This window comes from Trichosurus vulpecula, chromosome 3 (genome assembly GCF_011100635.1).
Source record: "Trichosurus vulpecula isolate mTriVul1 chromosome 3, mTriVul1.pri, whole genome shotgun sequence".
Lineage (NCBI taxonomy): Eukaryota > Metazoa > Chordata > Mammalia > Diprotodontia > Phalangeridae > Trichosurus > Trichosurus vulpecula.
Window position 1 is genome coordinate 398625004 of NC_050575.1, and position 22495 is coordinate 398647498.

The following is a 22495-nucleotide window of genomic DNA, read 5'->3' on the forward strand; positions in this document are numbered from 1 at the left end:
AGTTGGAAAATGAGATTGGCAGTGCCCCAGCTGCAGTAGGAGGAGGATGCTCTCCAAAAGACTGGTTCTAAACCTCTCGTAGCTTTCTTCAGATCACAGCTTGGCTAATTATGGGAATCCAGCAAAAAGTGATTGAATTATGGTTACTCAGAGAAACCACCAGAACACTGGAGAATCTCTGTCACCCTCTGTTTCTCTCTTTTGTTTAACTGCTGTATGCAACAGGTAGCATGGTTCATTACTAAGTGTTTCTTTTCTGTTTTAAATTTTGTTTACTGGTTATATTTTTAACCATAGTTTTCTAGTTAAAGTTGATCTTATTGCATCTTGTTGTGTCTTGTGGGTAGAGAGTTGATGGCGGCAGACAGGGTGGGGGCCGGGGCTGAGATGGGGGTGGTGGAGATGGAGGGGTGGAAGATAAACATGTGGATAGCTGAATACATTGAATTCAACTGGCTGATAAACTATCCATGGAGCTTAGAGAATTTTATGATATTTTAAAGCTTTTGTTTTCAGTTTTACAGCAATAGGAAGCCACATGGAACTGGGACATTTGCCCTAGACTAAAACACTCATAAGTTAATCTTATTGGGGTGAGGGGCTGCCAGGTTGCTTGAGGGAAGGCAAATGGCCCAGGTCAGAATTAGAGCATGACAAAGCTCTTGTGCCAATTAGAGTTGGGAATGGCTCATCAGTAGCTCCTGCATTTCCAGCCTAGGAATGATAGGGAGATCCAGTCTTAAAAACAAACAAACAAACAAAAATCGCTGGGATGTCTGGTTTCCTTCCAAACACCTCTTCCTGTCTCTTCCGTGCATTTAAAAAGGTGCTTCAATGACCCTCTTTTCTTTCCTTTTAGGCAATATTATCGATAGCTCTTTTTTTTGCCTCTCAACATCCCCCCCATCCCTCTCCAGAAAAGAAAAATTACCATCTTTTGTGAACAATAAACACAGTCAAGCAAAACACATCCATACACTCGCCATGCCCAAAATCGTACATCTCACCGTGCACCTCCTTAAGCCCATCACCTTTCTGGCAGAAGGTGCATAGCAGGCTTTCAACATTGATCCTTGGAAGTTGTGGCTGGTTATTGCATTGATCAGAGTTCTCGAGTCTTTCAAAATGATTTGTCTTTACACTGTTGTTGTTATTGTATGAATTGTTTCTGGATTCTGCTTGCTTTGCTCTATCAGTTTTCACTGTTTTTTTCTGAAACCATCCTTTCCCACCATTTCTTACAGTGCAATAGCACCCCCATTGTCCCATAATTTGTGATGCTGTCACTTTTGTTTCCAGCCCTTTCCTACAATAAAGAATTGCCGTAAATACTTTTGTAATTTTTTACCTCTTTCTTTGTTCTCTTTGCGATAGGCCCAATAGTGGTATAATGGATCAGGTTTAATGACTTTTGGAGGCTAGTTCCAATTTGCTTTTCTGAAAGGAATTGTGTGCCTGCCTTTCTGCGTCCCTTCCAACAATGGCTATCTTCCTTTTTTGTCACCTTTGGCAATCTTATAGGTGAGTTGGAACTTTAGAGTTGATTTAACCTATTTTTCTAATTATTAGTGATTTGTAATGGTTTTTCATGTGACTGTTGAACATCTGTATTTTTACCTTTGAGAACAGCTTTGTTTATATCCTTTGACCATTAACATGTTGGAGAATGGCTTTTATCCTTATAGATCTGAAACAATTCTTCATATATCTTAGGTGTCATACCTTTATTACAGAAACTTGCTGCAAAGATTTTCCCCAAATTACCACTTCCCTTTTAATTTTAATGTACTGATTTTATTTGTGTAAAAATTTGCAATTTTATATAACTAAAGTTGCTAATTTTTTATGATCTCCTCTATTACTTATCTACTTATGCTTCCCCTATCCATAATTGTAAAAAAACCCTTTTCTTCTTTGTTCCTCTAATTTATATTTGTTTGTGTTTATAACGTGACTTTTTAAAATCCAGATTTTAATATTTCTTGTTGTCTCATGGAGTCACTAATTCTTATTTGGTCCATTCTAATTTTCTGAGAATCTGTTGCTTAGATAACTTTTTGTACCTCTTATGCTAAGCTGCTAATTCATTTTCCAATACTGTTTTCCATAGCTCTCATTTCTTTTCTATTTGTCTCTTTTAGCACTATTATTTCAATTATGTAATTATTTTTGACTCTTTTAAAAATGCTTGTTTCATTTCTTCCAGGAATTCTACTTGAGCTTGTGCCCAAGCTGTTTTTCTCTGAGGCTTTGCTTATAGATGTGTTGGACTCATCATCTTCTGGGTTTGTGTTTTGAGCCTTAATAGCTCTTTATGGCGGCGTTCTTTTTTACTGCTTATTTTTCAAGCCTCCTTCCTGATTCAAACTTTATGTCAGGGCTAGGCTCTCCTCACTTCTGGATGGAATGTCTGGGCAGTGCTTGTGTCTGCTTGAGATCTACTGCAGCTTTCTGAAGGTATTACAGACTGTATTTTAGAGATAGCTTAGGGTGGGGGCCTGTAAAACTTCCAGTCCTCCCCAAATGGTCTGATTCAGGGCAAAGTCTGAGTGCCGTTCTCCTGGTATGAGCTCTGCAAGTTCCTGATGTTGATTTGGGTCCAAACAAGAGCACCCAAATCGCCCCCGTTAGGACGTCCAGTAAACTGCTGCTGGAATCAGCCCCTATCAGACAGCTGGGAAGCTCCGCAGGTAGAGCAACAGGACTGCAGGACCTACTTTGGTTTGGGATTTCTGCCAGCTTCAGGCTGGGCTGTGGGCTGGAACTGACATCCCAGCTCTGCTCTACCCCCAGAGGGGACTCCAAAATCTTTAATACAAAGGATGCTCTACTTAAAGGATGTGCAACAGATGAAAATCTCAACTGACAGATAGTAAGTTAGGGAAATGATTCTCTTAATGATACCTGATATCTCAGTCTATAAAAAGATCCTCCTGTTCTAGATCACAAATGAAAGGAACTAAGTCTGTTAAGCATAAAGCATTTTTAAAGTTGCACATGAGAAAATGGAGCAAAACCTTTCAGATGCTGATATAGCCTCAACCCTTTGTTAATTAGACACATCAGAGGCGTTGGTAGGGTAAACCTGCTAGACATCAAATAAACCTGCCAGGATATCTGTGTTCACTTTACACATCTGAGACAAAGGTGGGTTAAAGACGACTTTAGGGGGGCCTTGCTCTCCTCTGCCTCCCATTTCCCATCCCCCCAGAATCTCTCTCCTGTGATGATCCGGCATCCAAAGAACACAATTTCTGCTATAACATTTTCAGTTTCTAGCATCACATTTTATTTTGCTACTTGTACTGAATATTATTTATGTTTTTTACTCAAAGCACACTTTTTCTATATAGAAAAGTTAATACTTTAAAAGTTTTGATGCATTCAAAATTACTATTTTTTATTAATACGGTGATTGGGGAAATAAGATGCTTCCCTAGGGAACACACCCCCAGTTTCATAATCAGCTGAGACAATATTTGTAAAGCACTTAGCACACTGCCTAGCACATAGTAGGTGGTTAATAAACACTTTTCTCTGTCTCCCCCACCTCCATGTAGGTTAATGGGAAAGTATGATTCAGATGATGAAAACTTATTTTAGAATCAACATTTGGGGGAATAGATCTATGCCATACAGTGAGGTATACTTATAATGTTTCAGCCCTTTGCCCTGGCACAGGCTTCTCATGCCAGGCAAGTCTGTCTGGCAATATGTGAGTAGCCTTGGCATGTCTATCCCAGCTGATGCCCCCAATTAGGGTCTCTTTTCTGAAGCCTGACACAGCTGGTAGAAAGCAGTCTGCCAGACAGGGGGTTTCTGTGAACTCTAGCCTGGGGACCATATGACAGAAGCCTATATTAAATTAAACATAGGGGAATAATCAAGTGGCCCATTAATGCCAAGAGACCGGACTGTGCCTCCCAGTCTGAATTCTGCTGAGTGACACTTAGTATGCATGAAGTTATGCTGACTCAGTGACCCCATTGCTGTGGGTCCTGCCTGTCAATCAGTGTTGGGGGAGGAGTGCCCTACCTGTCAGCCAGTATGTAGAAGCCCATTCTCCTTATCTATAATCTCACCTCTTTAGATGCTGCGGTTGGGGAGGAGGTGAGACACAACGGTCCATCTCCTTTTTGCTTTTATGGACCTATCTGAATGATCTTTGTCTCATTAGGAAAGTTATCAATAAAAGCTGGCTCCACTTTGAATCCCTTGCTGAGCTCTAGTGATCAGCCTGTCAATACATTGCTACCTTGGTATATTTAATAAACTCCTTTTAATGATCTTTTTCCTGAGTTTTGTCTCATTGATCAGGGCGAAAGCCTGAACAGAGAATTTCCCTTTGAACGCTTCAGAAGACCAGTTTTCTAGAGACATTTTCCAGAAGCTTAGCATGGGGTTATTATGCTCTAGGAGAATAAACCATACTAAAATTATGGTGACTTTTCCTGTATCGGGACTTCAGTGGGCAGAGGTAAGAGAAGAAATCTCACCATGTTTGCATCTATGAGTGAACCGAGAAGCTCAGTTTGCCATCTGAAAGATGCTATGTAGGCTCAGGAGGAGCTTAATCACCGTTGGAATTGAACTGAATTGGGCTCAGGCCAAAGAGTGCTTGGACACTTCTGGGATATCTGGGGTTTTCAGTTTACCTTGCATGCAAAGACACTTGGTATCTTTCCATAGGATGGAGTGTGGAAGTCTTATAATAATCATGCCACAGACCTTCCCTTGTGAGAAGCATGAAGCACTGGGCCTGGCCAACCTGCCTCTAAGGAGTTAAGGTCCAGGTGCAAGTAGGGGCGGATGTCAGAAGGCAGCTAGTGTGCAGGCTGCAGGTGCTGACATGGCCACCAGAGCCAGCTGCCTCATGGCACCCGCATACTGAAACGGAAATAGCTGGCAGGTGAAAAACCCCATTGATAGAAAGTTCCAGACCATCTATAGACTCTGTTAGGGGCAAGAGAAAACCAATGATCAGAGTCTCTGGACAGTGCTGGCAGTATGCATACCTTTACAGAGAATATCCCCTCTTTGAAGGAAAAAAAGTTCAGCTTGTAGTCTTTCTTGGATCCTGCCAGGACATCGATGTAATCGAGGCCTTTTATCCTCACACTCAGGTCCAGTTTCTCTGGCTTAATCATGTCCACCACGACTCGGAATCTACAAAATGGTGAAGAAGATGATGGAGAACATGTTATTTTTTCAAGATTAAGGGTTAGGAGGGTGGGATTTAGAATGGGGAAGATCATTAGAAGCCATCTGGTCTTGATCCGCCATTTTACATGTAAGGAAGCTGAAGTCCATAGAAGAGAAGGGATTTGTCCAGTGTCATGTCGGGAGTAGGGAGCAAAGCTGAAGTTCAGCTGTAGGCCCAGAGAGATTAACTTGCTTGGGATCGCTTCAGCAGTGAGAGCAATGCCAAGATTTGAACCTAGTCCTCCTGACTCCAAATTCAGTGGTCTTGCTAGCACACTACATTCTCTTCCCTCTTTGCTTGCAGGCAGCCTGAGAGCGGGGCAGAAGATGGTTACCTCATTAGTTGTCGTTCAGTCATTTCTCAGTAGCGTTTGACCCAATTTTGTGGGGTTTTCTTGGCAAAGATACTGGACTGGTTTGCCATTTCCTTCTCTAGTTCATTTTACAGATGAGGAAACTGAGGCAAACAGGGCTAAGTGACTGGCCCAGGGGCACACAGCAGGGAAGTACCTGAGGTCACATTTGAACTCAGGTCTTCCTGACTCCAGGCTTGGCACTCTATCCAATGCAGCGCCACCTAGCTGCCCAGTGACCCCCAAACAGCAGGAAATAATGTTAGAAGGGCTGCAGAAGGACCTTAGTTTTCTTTGGGAAAGGTCTGCTGCTTTCTTTCTATGATGGGGTCTCGTAGGTATGAGGTTCCCTTGTCTGGCTGACCTTGATTTTCATCATTTCACTTTTTTCACCACTCTCTTCTCCATTACTATTTTCATAGCACCAATTTGTGCCATTACATTAATTAATATGCTGATATTTATTCAGACATTCCCCATATTATTTTGGGGTTTTTTTGGCTACTACAAATAAAGCAGCAATTAATATTTTTGTACAGTTAGATCTGTTTCTCTTTTAATGACATGTTCAAGATAAAGTCGAGCAGTGGGAATTGTTGGGTCAAAGGGCATGATTGGCTTTTGGCTTTTTCTGGAATATTGCTAGACCACTCTCCAGAACGTTTGCCCTACTCTAGAGTCCTACCGGCCATGTAACAGGGTGCCTACTTCCTTGCAGCCCTGCCAAGACCGAAGTTAGTCATTCTGGGGCTATTTTCCCCTCTCCCCCAATTTCATGGGTTATTTCAATGTCCTAATGAAAATATCTCTGATCACAAGACAGGGCTCTAGGTGGTGTAGTGGATAGAGTCCTGGATCAGGAGTCAGTGAGACCCGAGTTCTAATCCAGCCTCAGACACTAGCTGTGTGATCACTTAACCACTGTCTGCCTCAGTTTCCTTATCTGTAAAATGGAGATAGTAAAAGCCTCCCAGGATTGTTGTAAGGATAAAATGAGATAATATTCATAAAGCACTTTGCAAACCTTAACGTGCTATATAAATGCTTGTTGTTATTACAATTTGACTGGCTTTTCCCATGCTTATTAACAGTTTGTATTTCCTCCTTTAAAAACTAGAAATGACAGCCTTTTCAGAGATGTACAATTTTTTTTAACCTGTGGCTGTTCCCTATGCTTGTGTGTCCTGACATGCTTAAGGGAGGTGGCTCTTTGACCTCCCAGAGGGCTCTGTTTTCAGGGTTCTGATGGAATAGAGAACTTGGCGGAGCGATCTGAGGGATACCACCCCACGGCCTCACCTCTGCAGCTTGTTCAGCCAGTTTTCAACAGGCAATAGCTCAATGTAGGGCGTTTTGCTTGGCACCTCCCGGTAGATATTGGCGACTGCTTTGGGAGCATCGGCAGTCCCTTGAAGAATATACAGCCAGCCTGTCCCATCAGGGAGTGGGAAGAAGAGTGTGCCCTAAGAAGAAGTAGCAGCAATGTTATCAGAAATGGATTCAGTAGAATTTGTTTTTTGGAAAACCTTAACCTTAGTCCTAGCAACACTAGAGAACCCAATAATGGAGAGGCTGCTCACTAGGTACAAAATTCTCTTCCAGGTATTATGGGAAAAAGAATTTATAATCTAATGGGGGCAGGCAGTAGGATATAAATGCATAAGAATATATACCATATGCTTCCGACCGTCAACATTCATGGTGAGGGGCCTGTAGGTGATCTCATAGGGCCTATTTTGCTGATGGGCTTCCAGTATAAGAAACTCTGGCCCTTCCCAGTGCTCCCCTTCAAAGATGGGATGCAGATGCCAGGCGTGATCGCTGCGGTTGGACAGCATGATGGTCTGGGTGTGTTTGGAGCGCACCTGACAGTTGAAATTCACTGTCTGGAACAAAGAGGTGCCAATGTTAGCTTCAGTGGTAAGTGTCCTCTGGCTGGTATTGGGTGTGCTGCGGATGTAAGGGAGGACAGCTCTCATCTTTTATGGAATGGGGACCCAATGGAAAGTGCTAACTAAAATCTACGATGCAAGCAGCAGGTCACCCAGTTACCACAAGTCCTGAAAAAAATTAGACTTGGGCACTGGCTGGCCAGTTGGATGGGCATAAGTCCATCGGGTTCCATGGAAAAAGTCTCAAGTAATACTTTATGGCATAAATGGATCCAATAAAATGCTGAGAAGATGGTGGCATGGACTTTGCAGACTTGTTAGCCACATGTATTGCTGCACTGAGCCATGGGAGGAGCCCTCATCGTGGAGTTAGAAAGCCAGATTCCAGCCCAGCCGACACTCTATAGCCAGGTGACCCTGGGCACACCCTCTGTAACTTCTTTGAGCTGCAGTTTCCTGATCTGTAAGGTGGAGGTAAAAAGAGACTCGTACACCCTCTATTTCAGAATTGTGAGGAAAGCATCCTAAAGAAACAAGGATTATTATTCCTATCTTTTGAGAGTATTCTGCCAGTTTTCCAGAATGAAAAATGCCCTTCAGGTTTTCTGGTCTGGTTTATGCTTTTTCTTTGAGATTTAAGGAAACAATAGTGTTTTGAATATAGTTTTCTCATTCCTGAGAAGGGGAACAATCAGGGTCCTTGGGAGGGCATTTCATTCCCTTGACTTGAAAGAAGTATATGGGATAAATCAGGAGACCTTCAAAATCATCTTTCAAAAAATTCTTTGCATTTTTCCACTTTGTCTAACCTCTCCCTGCTCTTCTTTAGTCTTCCCCTGATGTTAGAATGTGGGGAACAATTTCTCCGTGTATTTTTGTTTTAAATCCTGTGAGTTTGCTGGGAAGCCATTGGGCAATGTTGGCAGGAGCACCCTAACCCCACCTCTGCAATGCCCTCCTGGAGCTGGGGTTTGAGCCTCCTGTGTATCTGAGTCAACATTCGACCTTTGTTCCCACTGCCCTTGGTGCTTTGGGGTGCTCATGAGATGAGATCCCTATGAAGGGACTGTCACTGATATGAAAGCCCATTTCATTGTAAAATATTTTTATAATCTACACCAACAGATCTCAAAGTCGTGTCTATGGACTACTGGGACTCCCCAAGATGCTTGAAGGGGGTCCACAAGGTCAAAATGATTTTTATAATAATATCAAGGAGGTATTTACCTATTAAAACACTCCTCTCTTTTTCAACTACATGTCCATGTGAAGCTGGATTTTCTTTGAACACTTCATCCAGAATAATAAATCTCAACAGATTGAATGTGGAAGGAGATATGAGAAGCGAGCTGCTTTTTATTAAGTCAGACATTAAAGATATTTGCAAAAAGATATGTAAAATAATGCCAGTTTTCTCACTATTTTTTTTGCTTTAGAAAATAGCTACTTTCATCAGAACACATTATTTATGCTAACATGTAATGGGCTTATTATTGTTATTTTAAATGAATTAAATGCTGAACTTTTATCTGTTTTAATTTCTAATATGGTAAATATTGATAAATAGAGCTGAAATAATCAGATTGAGTCTATGTCTTTTTAAAAATTGATCCTACTTAAAAGTGAATAGATTTTGTCCTGTAACTGCCTAAGTCATGGTTCTTTGTTTCTGAACTTAGTTCAGAAATTCAGCTGGCCTGTAATAAGTTAAGTTCAGAAATCCGGTTCTCTTGTTAATCGCTGATTTATTCTTGTGTCGAGGAAGCTTGTTACCCTTGAAGGAGGCAGGTGGACATGAAGGAGTCTGGTCTGGTATCTTTACCACCAAGCTATCTTTCAAGGATGTCTGGTTTGTTATCTGAAGACGTCTGGTCCACTATCTTTAACCTTGCAGTTGGGCTCAAACAGTGAACATTTCTTAGTCACAGGAAGGAAGGAGGGAGTTGTTGCTAGCCTCCATTCCCCAATTTCCAACCAATTATGTCATCCTCACCACCATAATGCTGTCTGCCCTGTAATCAATTGTATCATCTTCCCCACCTATTGAACTCTGTAACTCTCCTGAATTACGTGAAGGCTAGTAAGTCCTACCTCAGGGCCTTTGGTCATTGAGAAAGGCCAATGACACAATTTATTGGTTACTGCCAGCCTAACTAATAAGCTGATCATGGCTAGATCATTGTCTCTCAGTTTACCTTAATTTTCAAATGTAACGCAGCCTACACAAACAAAATCTCTTTGGGGTCCTCAATAATTTTTATGAGTGCAGAAGGGTCCTGAGACCAAAACGTTTGAGAGCTGCTAATCCCTCCGTTTTGGTCTCATTAGCTTCTAGGCTATTTAATGAGGGCTTTCCTGTGGGTGTTTCTATGGCTAAAGCTATTTCTATATCTGTACGTGTATGCATACATGCTTCAATATTTCAAGCATCTGATTTTTTCATGTGCTCTGCTCCACACACCAATACAGTTGGCAATCTCTCTATGACTTAATAGATGATCTTCATTTGCAAGAGCCAAATAATTTATTATCCTCTCTTAACTCAGCTGGTCTTCTAATGATGGGCTATCCCTGCCTGTCCCACTTTATTTTGTGGGTACCATCTTCCAGTGATGGGCACTAGAAGACCCATAGTCAACACTTCTCTTGTATGTATGGTGGGGCCTGACAGATATGCTCAGCCAGTGTATCTTGAGCCAAGTGTCACCTGCATGCCACAATGAAGTGTGAGAGATCTTTAGCAGAAGACAAGTACCTGGGTATATTTTATCCAGGTAATTTGTATTATTTGAACTGGGTTTCAAGTTTATGTGCCAGTCAGAATATTGTCAAGTACTTGCAAAGAGAAAATGAACCATCCTGCTGTAGTCATTATGCTGCTTTGTTTTGACTTTTCTGTTTGTGGTTTGGTGAGCCTTACCTCTTTTATTCCGGACACATTCACACACAGTCCAGACAGGGTAAGCAGGAGAGGCTTGCTCCCCTGGATACTGCAGGGCAGGTTTTTATAGATGCTGTCTTTGCCCAGCTCAGTGGGATGGTAGGTCACTTCAAAAGCAACCTCCATTCCGGGGGTGATGTAGCCTTTATCTGGGGTGATTGAGAAGTTTGGTGAAAATTTCTTGACATCCCATTGGAATCTTTACAGAGACAAAGAAAAAGAAGAGAATCGTGAAGGCGCACACACTGCCTATCAAATCCAGTAGTCCTAGCTCCAAGAGGAAGCCTTTCCGAGGTCCTCTTCCATCTTAGTGTCTTCCACCTGAAATTACCCCCAATTTATCTTGTCTATATCTTGTTTGTGTATATGTGTTTGCTTGTGGTCTCCTTGAGGGGGAGGGGTCTTTTGCCTCTTTTTGTATCCCCAGAGCTTAGCACAGTGCCTGGCACATAAAAGATGCTTAATAAATGTTAGTCAGCCAATACACATTTATTAAGGCACTATTATTTACTAAGGTAATAGTTGGTGATGAGGAGGCAGAGCATTCCAGGAAAGGGGCACAGCCAGAGAAAATGTCAGGAGCTGACAAATGGAGGGTCTTGTTTGTGGAACATTTAGGAAGCCAGCGTCACTAGATCAGAGTGCAGGTTGGGGAGTAAGATGCAAGAAGACTGAAGGAGAGGGTGATCAACAGGGTCACGGTCTGCAGAAAGCCTGAGGAGAAAGAGGACTGAGAAAAGGTCACTGGATTTGTCAATTAAGAGAGCAGGGGTCCCTCTGGAGAGAGCAGTTTTGGTGAGGTTGGAAGCCAGGCTGCATGGGGTCAAGAAGAGGGCAAGAGGAGAGAAAGTGGAGGCACCTAGCGTAGAGGGCATTTTCAAGGAGTTTAGCAGAAGAGATAGAGGACAATAGTGAGAGGGGGTAAAGGGTCAGGTGAGGGAGTTTTTGAGAATGAGGGAGACATGGGCATGTTTGTAGGTAGGAGGGTGGTAGCAGCCAGCAGACAGGTAGAGATTGAGATAGTTTGCTGACTGACTTGTACCTGAAGCCGGAGGCCAAGGATTAAAGTCATTATTTTGAAGCCCGCACAGCCTTCAGCTTCCCTTGGGGGGAAGGACAAGCTGACAACATCCTCAGAAAAGAATTAAGTCAGAGCCAGGAAGGATCCAATTTTTCAGGTGGATTTAGCACCTAGAAGGATCACATTCCTCATCTTGGCTTCAGATACTGTGTTGGTAACCAAAAATGGGCTCCTTTGCACTTAGTCAACAAGTGCCCTTGACTAGTTTGGCTTTTTCCCCTGAATAGACAACTGTTACAGTGTTGTCCTTCCCATGGGCTATAACTTCTGCAGCCTTTGGAATATCATCTGGCTTCCGTTTTACCCATACCTTAGCTCCCGACTTTATTCTATCAATGGAGTTTCTGCTCTACATGAATCTGTGGTGAACATTGATACTGAGAGGAATGAAAAGCCCCTTGAATCTAAGCAACAGATGGTACCATCCTTAGTGAAATGGAATAATTGATATGACGGACTAAATGAAGAACAGAAGAAACATGCTTGGTTCACTGACGGGACAGCAAAATATTTAGGAAAGAAGAGACATTGGAAAGCAGTAGCCTATAACCCCCGTACAAGGCGAACTCTGGAAAGTTCTGGGATAGGTGGAAGTAGCCAATATGCTGAACTGATGGCAGTGCATCAGGCCATCAGAGCAGAGAAAGGAGAACAGTGTCATATATTTACTGACTTGTGGGCGGTAGCTAATGGATTAGTTACGTGGATGCCTATATGGAGGAATCAGAATTGGGAGATTCATGGCAAACAAGTTTGGGGTAAAGAGTTATGGGAAAATATATGGGACATATCTTTGGTTACAGATTTGTCAGTTTTTCATGTTGATGCTCAGGCGACCCTGACCACACCAGAATGTGAGTACAATGCACGTGCGGATCGACTAGCAAAGATTGCTACTGAATGTATTGTCCCTACTCCGACTCCAACTGATGACCCAGCCTTAGCAAGATGGGATCGCTAGGTATAAGATCTCTATTTAGATGCAGAAGAACTTTAGAAGAAGAGATGAATATCCCAGGGTGGGAGGATCCATTTTATTCCTCCCTAGCAAAAGAATTGGCTAAAAAAGCTGGACCCTGTGAAAACTGGGAACCAAGGCTACAGAGAGGAGATCCTAGGGATTTGGAAAGGTGTTTACAAGAAGTTGGGATTCAGTCAGGGGCATCACTATCTAGGCAAAGCTGGATAGTGTTATCAGCCTACCGGCTAGTATACGAAAGATTGAGGTTAAGTGAAAGAGATGGGGGCACTCCTACCCCACGGCAAGAAGGGGTTGACCGGGAAAGCACAGGTTCTTTCCATCAGCTTAAGCAAGGAAAGCAAGGTGAAGGGGCCGACAAGCTTACTCCAACCCAACATACAAACAGCACTCAATTCAGGGGAAAAAGCCAAACTAGTCAAGGGCACTTGTTGACTAAGTGCTAAGGAGCCCATTTTTGGTTACCAACACAGATACTAAACTTGAGGGAGACAGATGAGGACAGTGGAGGGAGTCCTGGACTCTGGTCCTGTCTCTCCCCCTCTTGGGGATCTCCATTTCCTCATCTATGCAGTGAAAGGGTTGGGCTGGACATCTCTAAGGCCCCTTCTAGATCTACCATTCTATACATCTACAAGAATTCCAGTAACAATGTAGAGAGAGTCATGGAGGCTTTCTAATGTCACCAGAAATGAGAATATCAAACTCCTGCTAATGGCTTAGTACAGATCATCTCCCATATTGCAACTCATCTCTATGCAGAGCAATCCCCCAGTCAGTCAAGTATTTATTAAGCGCCTACAGTATACCAAGCATTGTTCTGGGCTCTGCAGATAAAAGTACAAGCATATATGTATACATCTACATCCTTATAGTGTTAGGTATATATACATATATATATTATATATATATAATATACGTGTGTGTATGTGTGTGTGTGTGTGTATGGATAAACTCCTATATATATATATATATACAAATACCAAGCACCCTTCTTGGGGAAGCTGGGATGGGATTGAGAGGGAGTGAATGGGAAGGAATCTTAGGATTAGAGCATGATGCTCATGGGTCATGCTTCCAATTCCAGGAGGTGAGAATCCCACCCATCACCCATGGGAACTGGTTTATATTGAGGCAGGCTGGGAGACAGACAGCATTAGGCCGTCATCTAGTCCTCTCGATAGCGCAAGTCCAACGTAGTCCAGTGACACCATAGGAGGACATATTTCTGTGTGTGTCTGAATGATTGGATAGAGACTAGGTCAAGTGCTTGATCAACGCTCGTTGGACGACTGACAAGTACGAGGGACTTGATAGGGTACAAAGGAAGCGGGAGTAACTTAGCTGGTGTTGTTACCGCCGCATCACAACGAGGAGTGGGGGAAATGCCCGTGGGAAGTTCAGGGCTCTTAATAAGCCTGACGCAGAGATGGGGATGGATGGGGATGGATGGGGATGGCCGCTCTGGTAGCGGGGAGGTTTCCCGGACAAAGCCGGGAGGCCAACAAACACGGCTCAGATGCCGCGGCCCCTACCTTGCTCCGATGTCCCCGACGTTCATCATGAGGAGCCGGCGCGTCGCACGGGCTTGATAGACCACGGCCCCAAAGGGGATGTGCTCCTGGTCCAGGACGATCTCCAGGGCTTGGCAGCAGCCGTTGATGAGAAAGAGGGCGCGCAGCAGCCCCGCACACTCCAGGAATATCTCCTCATTAAACTGGGGGACGCGTTTGTTTGGAGAGAAGACAATCTCCACTTTACAGACTTCTTGGGGCTTCAGGGTAATGTTGGAACAAGGTGTCCAGGTCACAACCTGAATTGGCCAAAAGACAGATACTAGAGCGGCAACCAGCTCGGGGGGCCGACGGTTCATCAGCAACGGACCCGGGGTCTCTTGGGGGCATCTCGTTTCATCGATAAAGCCTACGTTTATAAAATCATAGGACGCGGAGGCGGAAAGGACCTTCGAAATCATTTAGTTCAATCTCCTCGTTGCATGGGCTGTTACATGACTTACCCAAGGTCATACAAGGTCTGGGATGTGTATGTGCCAGCCCCTGGCATAGGAGCCACTGGGGCTCGGTTCTCCCCGAGCGGTCTCAGTTTCCCTACCTGTAAGATGAAGGGGTGCCCTAGGTGGTTTCGAGGGCTGCTTTTAGCCTTGACGCGCTGGGATCCTGAGTCACCCAGCCTGACCTATCTGAGACGAGGCTTTTCTAGCCTTAAAAAGTTCTAGGTGAGGAGAACGCTCAATGATTCCTTTTATTTCTCCTCAGCCTTTTTCTTTTTAAAGAAAGCTCCGAGGACACGTCTTAGTATTGCCTTACTTTGTTTCTGCTGACTATTTCCTTCATTTTGGTCCTAGAGTAGCAAGTGGAGAAGGGAAGGGAATAAGCATCTATTAAGTGCCTACTGTGTGCCGGGAACTACGCTAAGCACTTTACAAATATTATTTCATGATATCATCCTAACTCTTTGAGGCAGGCGCTATCATGAGTCCCACTTTACAGCTATAAAAACCGAGGCAGACGGAAGTCAAGTAGTTTGCCCGGGTCACACAGCTAGTGAACATCTGAGGCTGGATCTGAATTCAGGTCTTCCTGACTCCATTTCCAGGGCTCCGTCCACCACCCCATCTAGCTGTCTTTGAGATGCAGCTAGAAGGAGAAAGAGAATGATTCATACGCCCTTTCTGAGCACCGCCCTGCGGGGCTGGGTACTTGCTATGCCTCGTACTTGTGGTGCTTGAGAATCATACCGCTGCCCAGAATGAAATGAACCAAAGTAAAAGAGCATCTCACCGCGAGCCAGCCTGATCCGTGGGCTCAGAGAGCAGCGTGACCTAGTGGGAGGCGTGCGGTACTTGAAGCTCCAGAGACCCGAGTTGGAATCCTAGCTCTTGGGTAGACCCTGAACCTTTCTCAGTCTCAGACTCTCCGTCTGTAATACGGGAATAACACCTGGGGCGCCCATCGCCCAGACTGGCTGAGAGCATGAAAAGAGGCCTTCTCAGGGCTCAGATCCAGACCCTCTTCTCTCTTGGTGACCCCTTGGCTCCCGTGGTTTGAAAAGGCAGTGCGACTGAGTGCAGTGGGGCCTGTGGATGCTTTGGGCCAGCTCTGTACTGGACGGATAAGTAAATAAAAACCAGAGCTCTTTCTTTGGTCCCTACATTGTCAATTTCCTTCCAATGAATAGATTTGGTCATGCCCCCGCCCTGCTCAAAAGTCTTCAATGGCTCCCTACTGCCTCGTCAGCTAAGTCCAGATTCCTTTTGCTGGTATTTAGCACTTTCTCCAATCTGGCCTCCCCTTCCCCTTGCGACCTTTTCTCACCAGCCTGCTCTCCAGGCACTCTATACTTTTTCTAAACTGGACTGCGCCATCCCAGGAATACTTCTTACACTGTGCTCCGGGTCATTCTTAGAAAGCCCTTCCCCCCACCCATCCTCCTCTTTGCCTGCTGAATGCCTGCCCATCTCAAACGCTTTCTTTTCTGGGAATCCTTTCCGGATCTCCTTGCTCAATCTCAACTTTCTTCCTCAGATCTCACAGGATTGCAATGATGGGGATCTAATGAGACGATGCTACTTAAAGCACTTTATGTTTGTCAACCATCGCTAAAATGCTTCTCTAGGAAGTGCGAGCACAGGCTTGTGAGTCAGAGGACCCAGGTTCAAATCCTGCCTCGAATGCTTATTATCTGTGTGACTGTGGGCAAGTCACGACTTCTCGGGCCTCAGCTTTCTAGCCTCTGAGGGCCCTTCCAGCTCCAGCTCTATAATACAAAGTACTGTGTTATAATCCTCTATGCTAGTGTCTTTCCCCCGTTAGACTGTAAGCATATAGAGGAAGACAGGAGGTACATTTCATTTACATTTCACATTTTCCTCAGCGCCTAGTTTGATACTCTTTATACAGTTGGTGCTTAATAAATGTTTGTGGTATTTATTCTGTACTTAAGAGCAAAGCAGATTCAAGACAGTCTGAATGAAACAGTTTCTCCTGATTTCTAGAGATGCAAAGTGCTGCTGTCCAGAAATAAGAGAAAAGGGTCAAGGGTCAGGCAACATTTGAGTCCAGTACCTTCACCATGTGTAAGCATCTTGAGAAATTAAATATATATACATCTATACACATGTATGTATATATTATGTTATTCCATGATGATCTTTAAGGAGATTCCATTATCTACCTTGATAGCTCATATGTACATACACACATATCTGTATATATACATGTACATATCTACATACATACACATACATGCATGTGCATCAAATGGTTTTAATTTTTGCTTATTATGTCCTGTGCTAAGCACTTTCTGGGCAGCTAGGTGGTGTAGTGCATAGAATGCTGGGCCTATTCAAGTTCCTGAGTTTGAATCTGGCCTCAGATTCTTCCTAGCTGTGTGACCCTGGGCAAGTTGCTTAACCCTGTTTGTCTCAGTTTCCTCATTTGTCAAATGAGCTGGAAGAGGAAATGGCAAAGCACTTCAGTATCTTTGCCAAGAAAACCCTGAATGGGGTCACAAAAGAGTCAGACATGACTTTTCTAAACAACCGGACAACAACAATAAAAGCACTTTATAAAGATTCTCTCATTTGAGAGAATATACTGGTGGCTTCTCTCAGTAAGGTTGCCCTGTAAATGAATGATGTGCAGGAAATTAACAGGCTTTTGCTACTGGGATCCCACCTGGAAATGGGATTTTATCATCTGAGTCTTATGTGATATGACACAGAGAGTGCCCAAGCACCAAGCTTCTCTGGTCAGGACCTCATCTTAAAGCCAGAGGTACATCTCACTTTAAGAGATACTTCTGTCATTAAAAGATGAAAACTGAGCTGAGCACCTTGGAACACCTTACCTTGGGGTCGGTGAGTTCCATAATGTTGAACATTGATGTTAGGTTAAAGGTCAGGGGAATGAGGCTGTTGTTCACGATCGAGGTGGTTCTCTTGACTGTCTGCCCTGGTAACAGAGCTCCAAACTTCACAATCTTACTTTCAGGATCCAGGACTGAGATCTATGGGAGAGGGAACAAGGAAAAAGGATGATGGGTGTTTGAGAGGAGGAAGGAGTAGGAAGGTAAAAGAGGGATGGGCCTCAGAGGAGTGAGGGAGGCAGGGATCGAGGGAAGGAAGGAAGGGATGAATATAAAGAGAACAATTACTGGGACTGAGTTAAAAGATGAGAGAAAATGGCAAAATAAATGCAAACAGAAAAAATAATTAAAGTGGAGGGGGGTGGGGACAAATAGGATAGGAAAATAACTGTGAAAACAGAATTAGGGACCAAATAAAACCTAGGTGTTTTGACGCTAGGGAGGGTCAGACAAATTCCCAGGGTGGTAGGTCTTGTAATCCTTCTCCCCACACTCCTCAACAAGATGGTAGCAGCAGCAGCAACACACATACGCGCACAATATTCATTGCACAAGCTACCCCCTGGAGGATGCCCACTTATGTTTTCAATATAGAAGCAGAATCAGGGGAAAAGGGGCTATCTTATCTTATCTTATCTTATCTTATCTTATCTTATCTTATCTTATCTTATTCTCTCTTATCTTTCCATTTTTCTTTCCTCCACTTTAAAGGAAAATTCCTATTAAAAAGTATTACTTCTGCTCTTATTGCTCTGGCTCACAGAAGGATAAACTTATAGCTGGAAGTGTCCTTGGAGGCCACCGAATCTGACCCTTTCATTTTACAGAAGATAAGTGTCTTGTTCAGTCATACAACTATAAAGTGTCTGAGGCAGGACTGGAACTCTGTCTTCCTGACTTCAGATCAATACCCTGCCCACGGAGCCCTTCTTCCACATCCAACATTTTGATATTCCAGAGGCATGTTTTGTAGATGTGTGCCCTTAGCCAAGCAAAGGAGTGAGTTGACTGTGTGGGCTACTGTAATCTGAGGGATTCCTGTAAATCCCCTTTGTCCCAAAATCTATCATTACCACCTGTCCAGGTGGGTTGGAATGTCACCATTTGAAATGCATTTGGTTCTTCAAGCTCACTAATTTTCAAGTATCCTTTATTAATATAAGGTAACTCTAGCAGCTGCTGGGGTGGGAGGGGATTGATTGATAGGGAACAGGAACAAGATAGGTGGGGTTGGGTCTAAGGTAAGGGAGTGAGGAGAAAGGGAGGGTTATAGTGGGAAGGGCAGGGAGAGGTGAGAAAGGGCCAAAAGGAATAAGTTCTTAATCTGGAATCTGTGAACTTTAAAAAGTCTTTTTTGATCATTATTTCAATATAATTGATTTCCTTTTTAATCCTAGGTATTTTGGTTTATGCATTTGAAAATAGGATTCTGAGAAGAGGTCCAGGGACTTAGCCAGATGACTCAAAGGTTCCAGGACACAAAAATGGGCTTAAAATCCTCTGTTTCTTACCTTCATCTCAGTGCCCCTCCCCTGGATCTCAATATTTTGCTGTAAGAGTCCATTGATTTCAAAGGTAATGATTTCCTTATAAGATACAGCTTCTCGAGGATAGAAGGTGATTGGAATTTCTAAACTCTTTCCAGGCTTTATCACATCAACCTGCCAACCCACTTCCAGTTGGGCTGTGTTGGTATACAAACAATCCAAGCTGAGAAAAACCAGAAGGAAGAACAATGAATTAAAAAGAATTATATTGTATACCAACATCTCACACCATATACCAAGATAAGGTCAAAATGGATAAATAATTTAGGCATAAAAGGGATATCATAAGTAAATTAGATGACATGGGGAAATGCAACTGTCATATATATGGACAAAGAAAGAGTTTATGGCCAAACATGAGATAGAGAGGATCATGGGAAGTAAAATAACTAATTTTGATTACATGAAATTAAAAAATTCTGCACAAACATAGCTAACGTAGTCCAAATTGGATGGAAAATAGGAAACTGGGAAATAAATTTTACAGCAAGTTTCTCTCATAAAAGTCTCATTCCTCAGATTACATAAGTAAATGACCCAAATTCATAAAAATAAGAGCCATTCTACAATTGATAAATGGTCAAAAGATATGAACAGGCAGTTTTCAGAAGAAGAAATCAAAACTCTAAATGCTTTAAATCACTACTGATTAGAGAAATGCAAATTAAAAAAACCTCTGAGATACTCACTCATACCTATCAGATTGGCTAACATGATAGAAAACAAAAATGATAAATGCTGACGGGAATGTGGGAAAATTGGGACACACGCATTGTTGGTAGAGTTGTGAACTCTAGAGAGTGATTTGAAACTATGCCCAAAGGGCTATGAAACTGTGTATACCCTTTGACCCAGCAATACCACTACTAGCTTCGTACCCCAAGAAATCAAAGAAAAAGGAAAAGGACCTATATGTACAAAAATATTTATAGCAGCACTTTTTGTGGGGGCAAAGAATTGGAAACTGAGGGAATGCCCATCAATTAGGGAAAGGCTGAATAAGTTGTGATGGAATACTGTTGTGCTATAAGAAATGACCAGAAGGATGGTTTTAGAAAAACCTGGAAAGACTTGCATGAACTGATGCAAAGTGAGGTGAGCAGAAACAATAACAGCAATCCTGTATTGTAACGTTGGATGATCAACTCCTCTCATCAAGACAACGATCCAAGACAATTCCAAAGGAACCATGATGAAAAATGCTATCTATATTCAGAGAGAGATCTGATGAACTCCAAATGTAGATTGGAGCATACTTTTTTTAAACTTTATTTTCTTGTTTTATTTTTTGTCTGTGTTTTCTTCTGCAACATGGCTAATCTGGAAATACGTTTTACATGACTTCAAATGTGAAAAAAGGGGAATTAGAATTAGGCTTAGCCTGGCCCCTCAATTCATATTCTTTCTCCTGGCCTGGGTGAAGGAGAGATGAAATTTTTTGTTCAGGCTTCCATGTCCCATTCTGCATATCAACTATGGCTAAACTTTCCCAGCTAGATGGTACAGTGGATAGAATGCTGGGCCTAGAATCAGGAAGACCTGAGTTTAAATCTGTCCTCAGACACTTCTGGCCTTGCAACCCTAGGCAAGTTAATTAACTTGGTTTGTCTCAGTTTCCTCATCCGTAAAAAAATAAGCTGGAGGAGGAAATGGCAAATCATGATTTTCTTTGCCAAGAAAATCTCCAAAAAGAGTCACAAAGAGTTGGACATGACTGAAAATGGCTAACAATGACCTTTGTTAAAGGGCTGAAAACAACTAAAACCACCCTTCCCAGAGGTCTCCTGCCTTGATCATGCCTTGGGAGATCTGGTTACATCTTGGAAAAGTAGCATGGAACTCAGAGAGATCACTGCCACCAGTTAGTTTGGGTCTACTGGTGGCCCAGGTCCTTACCCAGGCCTATCCCTCTATTCTTGAAAACCATTTGATGGTTTTGCCCTCATAGATACTATGATTCTATACATCTGACTCTGGTAGCTGTTTGCATCGATCCTTGACTTCTTCAGAAGGAGGGCTTGGAGGCTACCAAGTTCTGGGCTTCATGATGTGTCAAGACAGCTCTAGTTGGTTGTATTTTATTATTACTTAAAAAATAGAAAAACCCCAGCATAGTTCTATTCTATCTCTTCATGAGCTTATTGAAATAGACACCTCTGGATTCTTTATAGAAACCTACTGTTCAAGTAGGGTTATAATTATGTTATTCCATTATGATCTTTAAGGAGATTCCATTATCTACCTCGATAGCTCATTTTAAGGCTCTGTAACCTTATATTTTGGGAATTATTCTTTATACAAGCATAGCATTCTCTACCTTGGAAGGTAATCTTATCCATCATGCTCTATTTCCAGGCAGTGAAATTTCACCATTAGACTGTATATCTCTAGATTAGTATTTCTTTTTTATAATTAATTTCTTTTTATTTTTTTAGCATTCATTTCCTTAAGATTTTGATTTTTGAATTTTCTCCCCCATCCTCTACTCCCCCCTCCCCAAGACAGCATGCAATCTGATATAGGCTCTACTTGTACATTCATATTAAACATATTTTCACATTAGTCATGATGTTAAGAAGAGTTAGAACTAATGGGAGGAACCATGAGAAAGAAGAAACAAAACAACACAACAAAAGAAAAGGAGAGCAAATAGTATGTTTCCATCTGCACTCAGACTCCAAAGTTCTTTCTCTGGATGTGGATAGCATTTTCTAACCTGACTCTTGTGGAGTTGTCTTAGACCCTTGCATTGCTGAGAAGGGCTAAGTCTGTCAAGGTCAGGCATCACACAATGTGGCTGTTACTGTGTACAATGTTCTCCTGGTTCTGCTCACTTCACTCAGCATCAGTTCATATAAATCTTTCCAGGTTTTCCCAAAGTCCACCTGTTCATCATTTTTTTATAGCACAATAGTATTCCATTATATTCATGACCCATAACTTATTCAGCCATTCCCCAATTGATGGGCATCCCTTCAATTTCTGATTCTTTGCCACCACAAAAGAGCTGCTATAAATATTTTTGTACATGTGGGTCCTTTTCCCGTTTTTATGATCTCTTTGGTATACAGACCTAGGAGTGGTATTGCTGGGTCAAAGGGTAATGCACAATTTTATAGCCCTTTAGGCATAGTTCCAAATTGCTCTTCAGGATGGTTGGATCAATTCACAACTCCACCAACAGTGCATTAGTGTTCTAATTTTCCCATATCTTCTCCAACATTTACCATTTTCCTTTTTGTCATGTTTGCCAATCTGATAGGTGTTACGTGGTATCTCAGAGTTGTTTTGATTTGCATTTTCTAATCCATAGTGATTTAGAGCATTTTTTTTCATATGACTAAAGATAGCTTTAATTTCTTGCTCTGAGAACTGCCTGTTCATATCCTTTGACCATTTATCAGTTGGGGAATGAAGGCTGTATTCTTGCAAATTTGACTCAGTTCTCTATATATTTGAGAAATGAGGCATTTATTGGAGACATTGCCTGTAAGAATTGTTTCCCAGCTTTCTGCTTCCCTTCTAATTTTGGTTGCATTGGCTTTGTTTGTGCAAAATCTTTTCAATTTAATGTAATCAAAATCATCCATTTTTCATTTCATAATGTTCTCTA

At 42.5% G+C, this 22495-nt stretch overlaps 1 protein-coding gene across 1 annotated transcript in view; it reads right to left on the reverse strand.

Annotated features, from left to right (window-relative positions):
- The window catches only part of HYDIN (HYDIN axonemal central pair apparatus protein), a 455510-nt gene that overhangs the window by 6497 nt on the left and 426518 nt on the right, over window positions 1–22495 (reverse strand). Inside the window, exons 76-82 of the mRNA XM_036750079.1 lie at window positions 18847–19045; window positions 17318–17476; window positions 13984–14261; window positions 10368–10587; window positions 7229–7441; window positions 6855–7018; window positions 5016–5166 (exon numbers count right to left, since the gene is read on the reverse strand). Coding sequence (XP_036605974.1) covers window positions 5016–5166; window positions 6855–7018; window positions 7229–7441; window positions 10368–10587; window positions 13984–14261; window positions 17318–17476; window positions 18847–19045 — 1384 coding nt within the window. The remainder of the gene's footprint in view (window positions 1–5015; window positions 5167–6854; window positions 7019–7228; window positions 7442–10367; window positions 10588–13983; window positions 14262–17317; window positions 17477–18846; window positions 19046–22495) is intronic.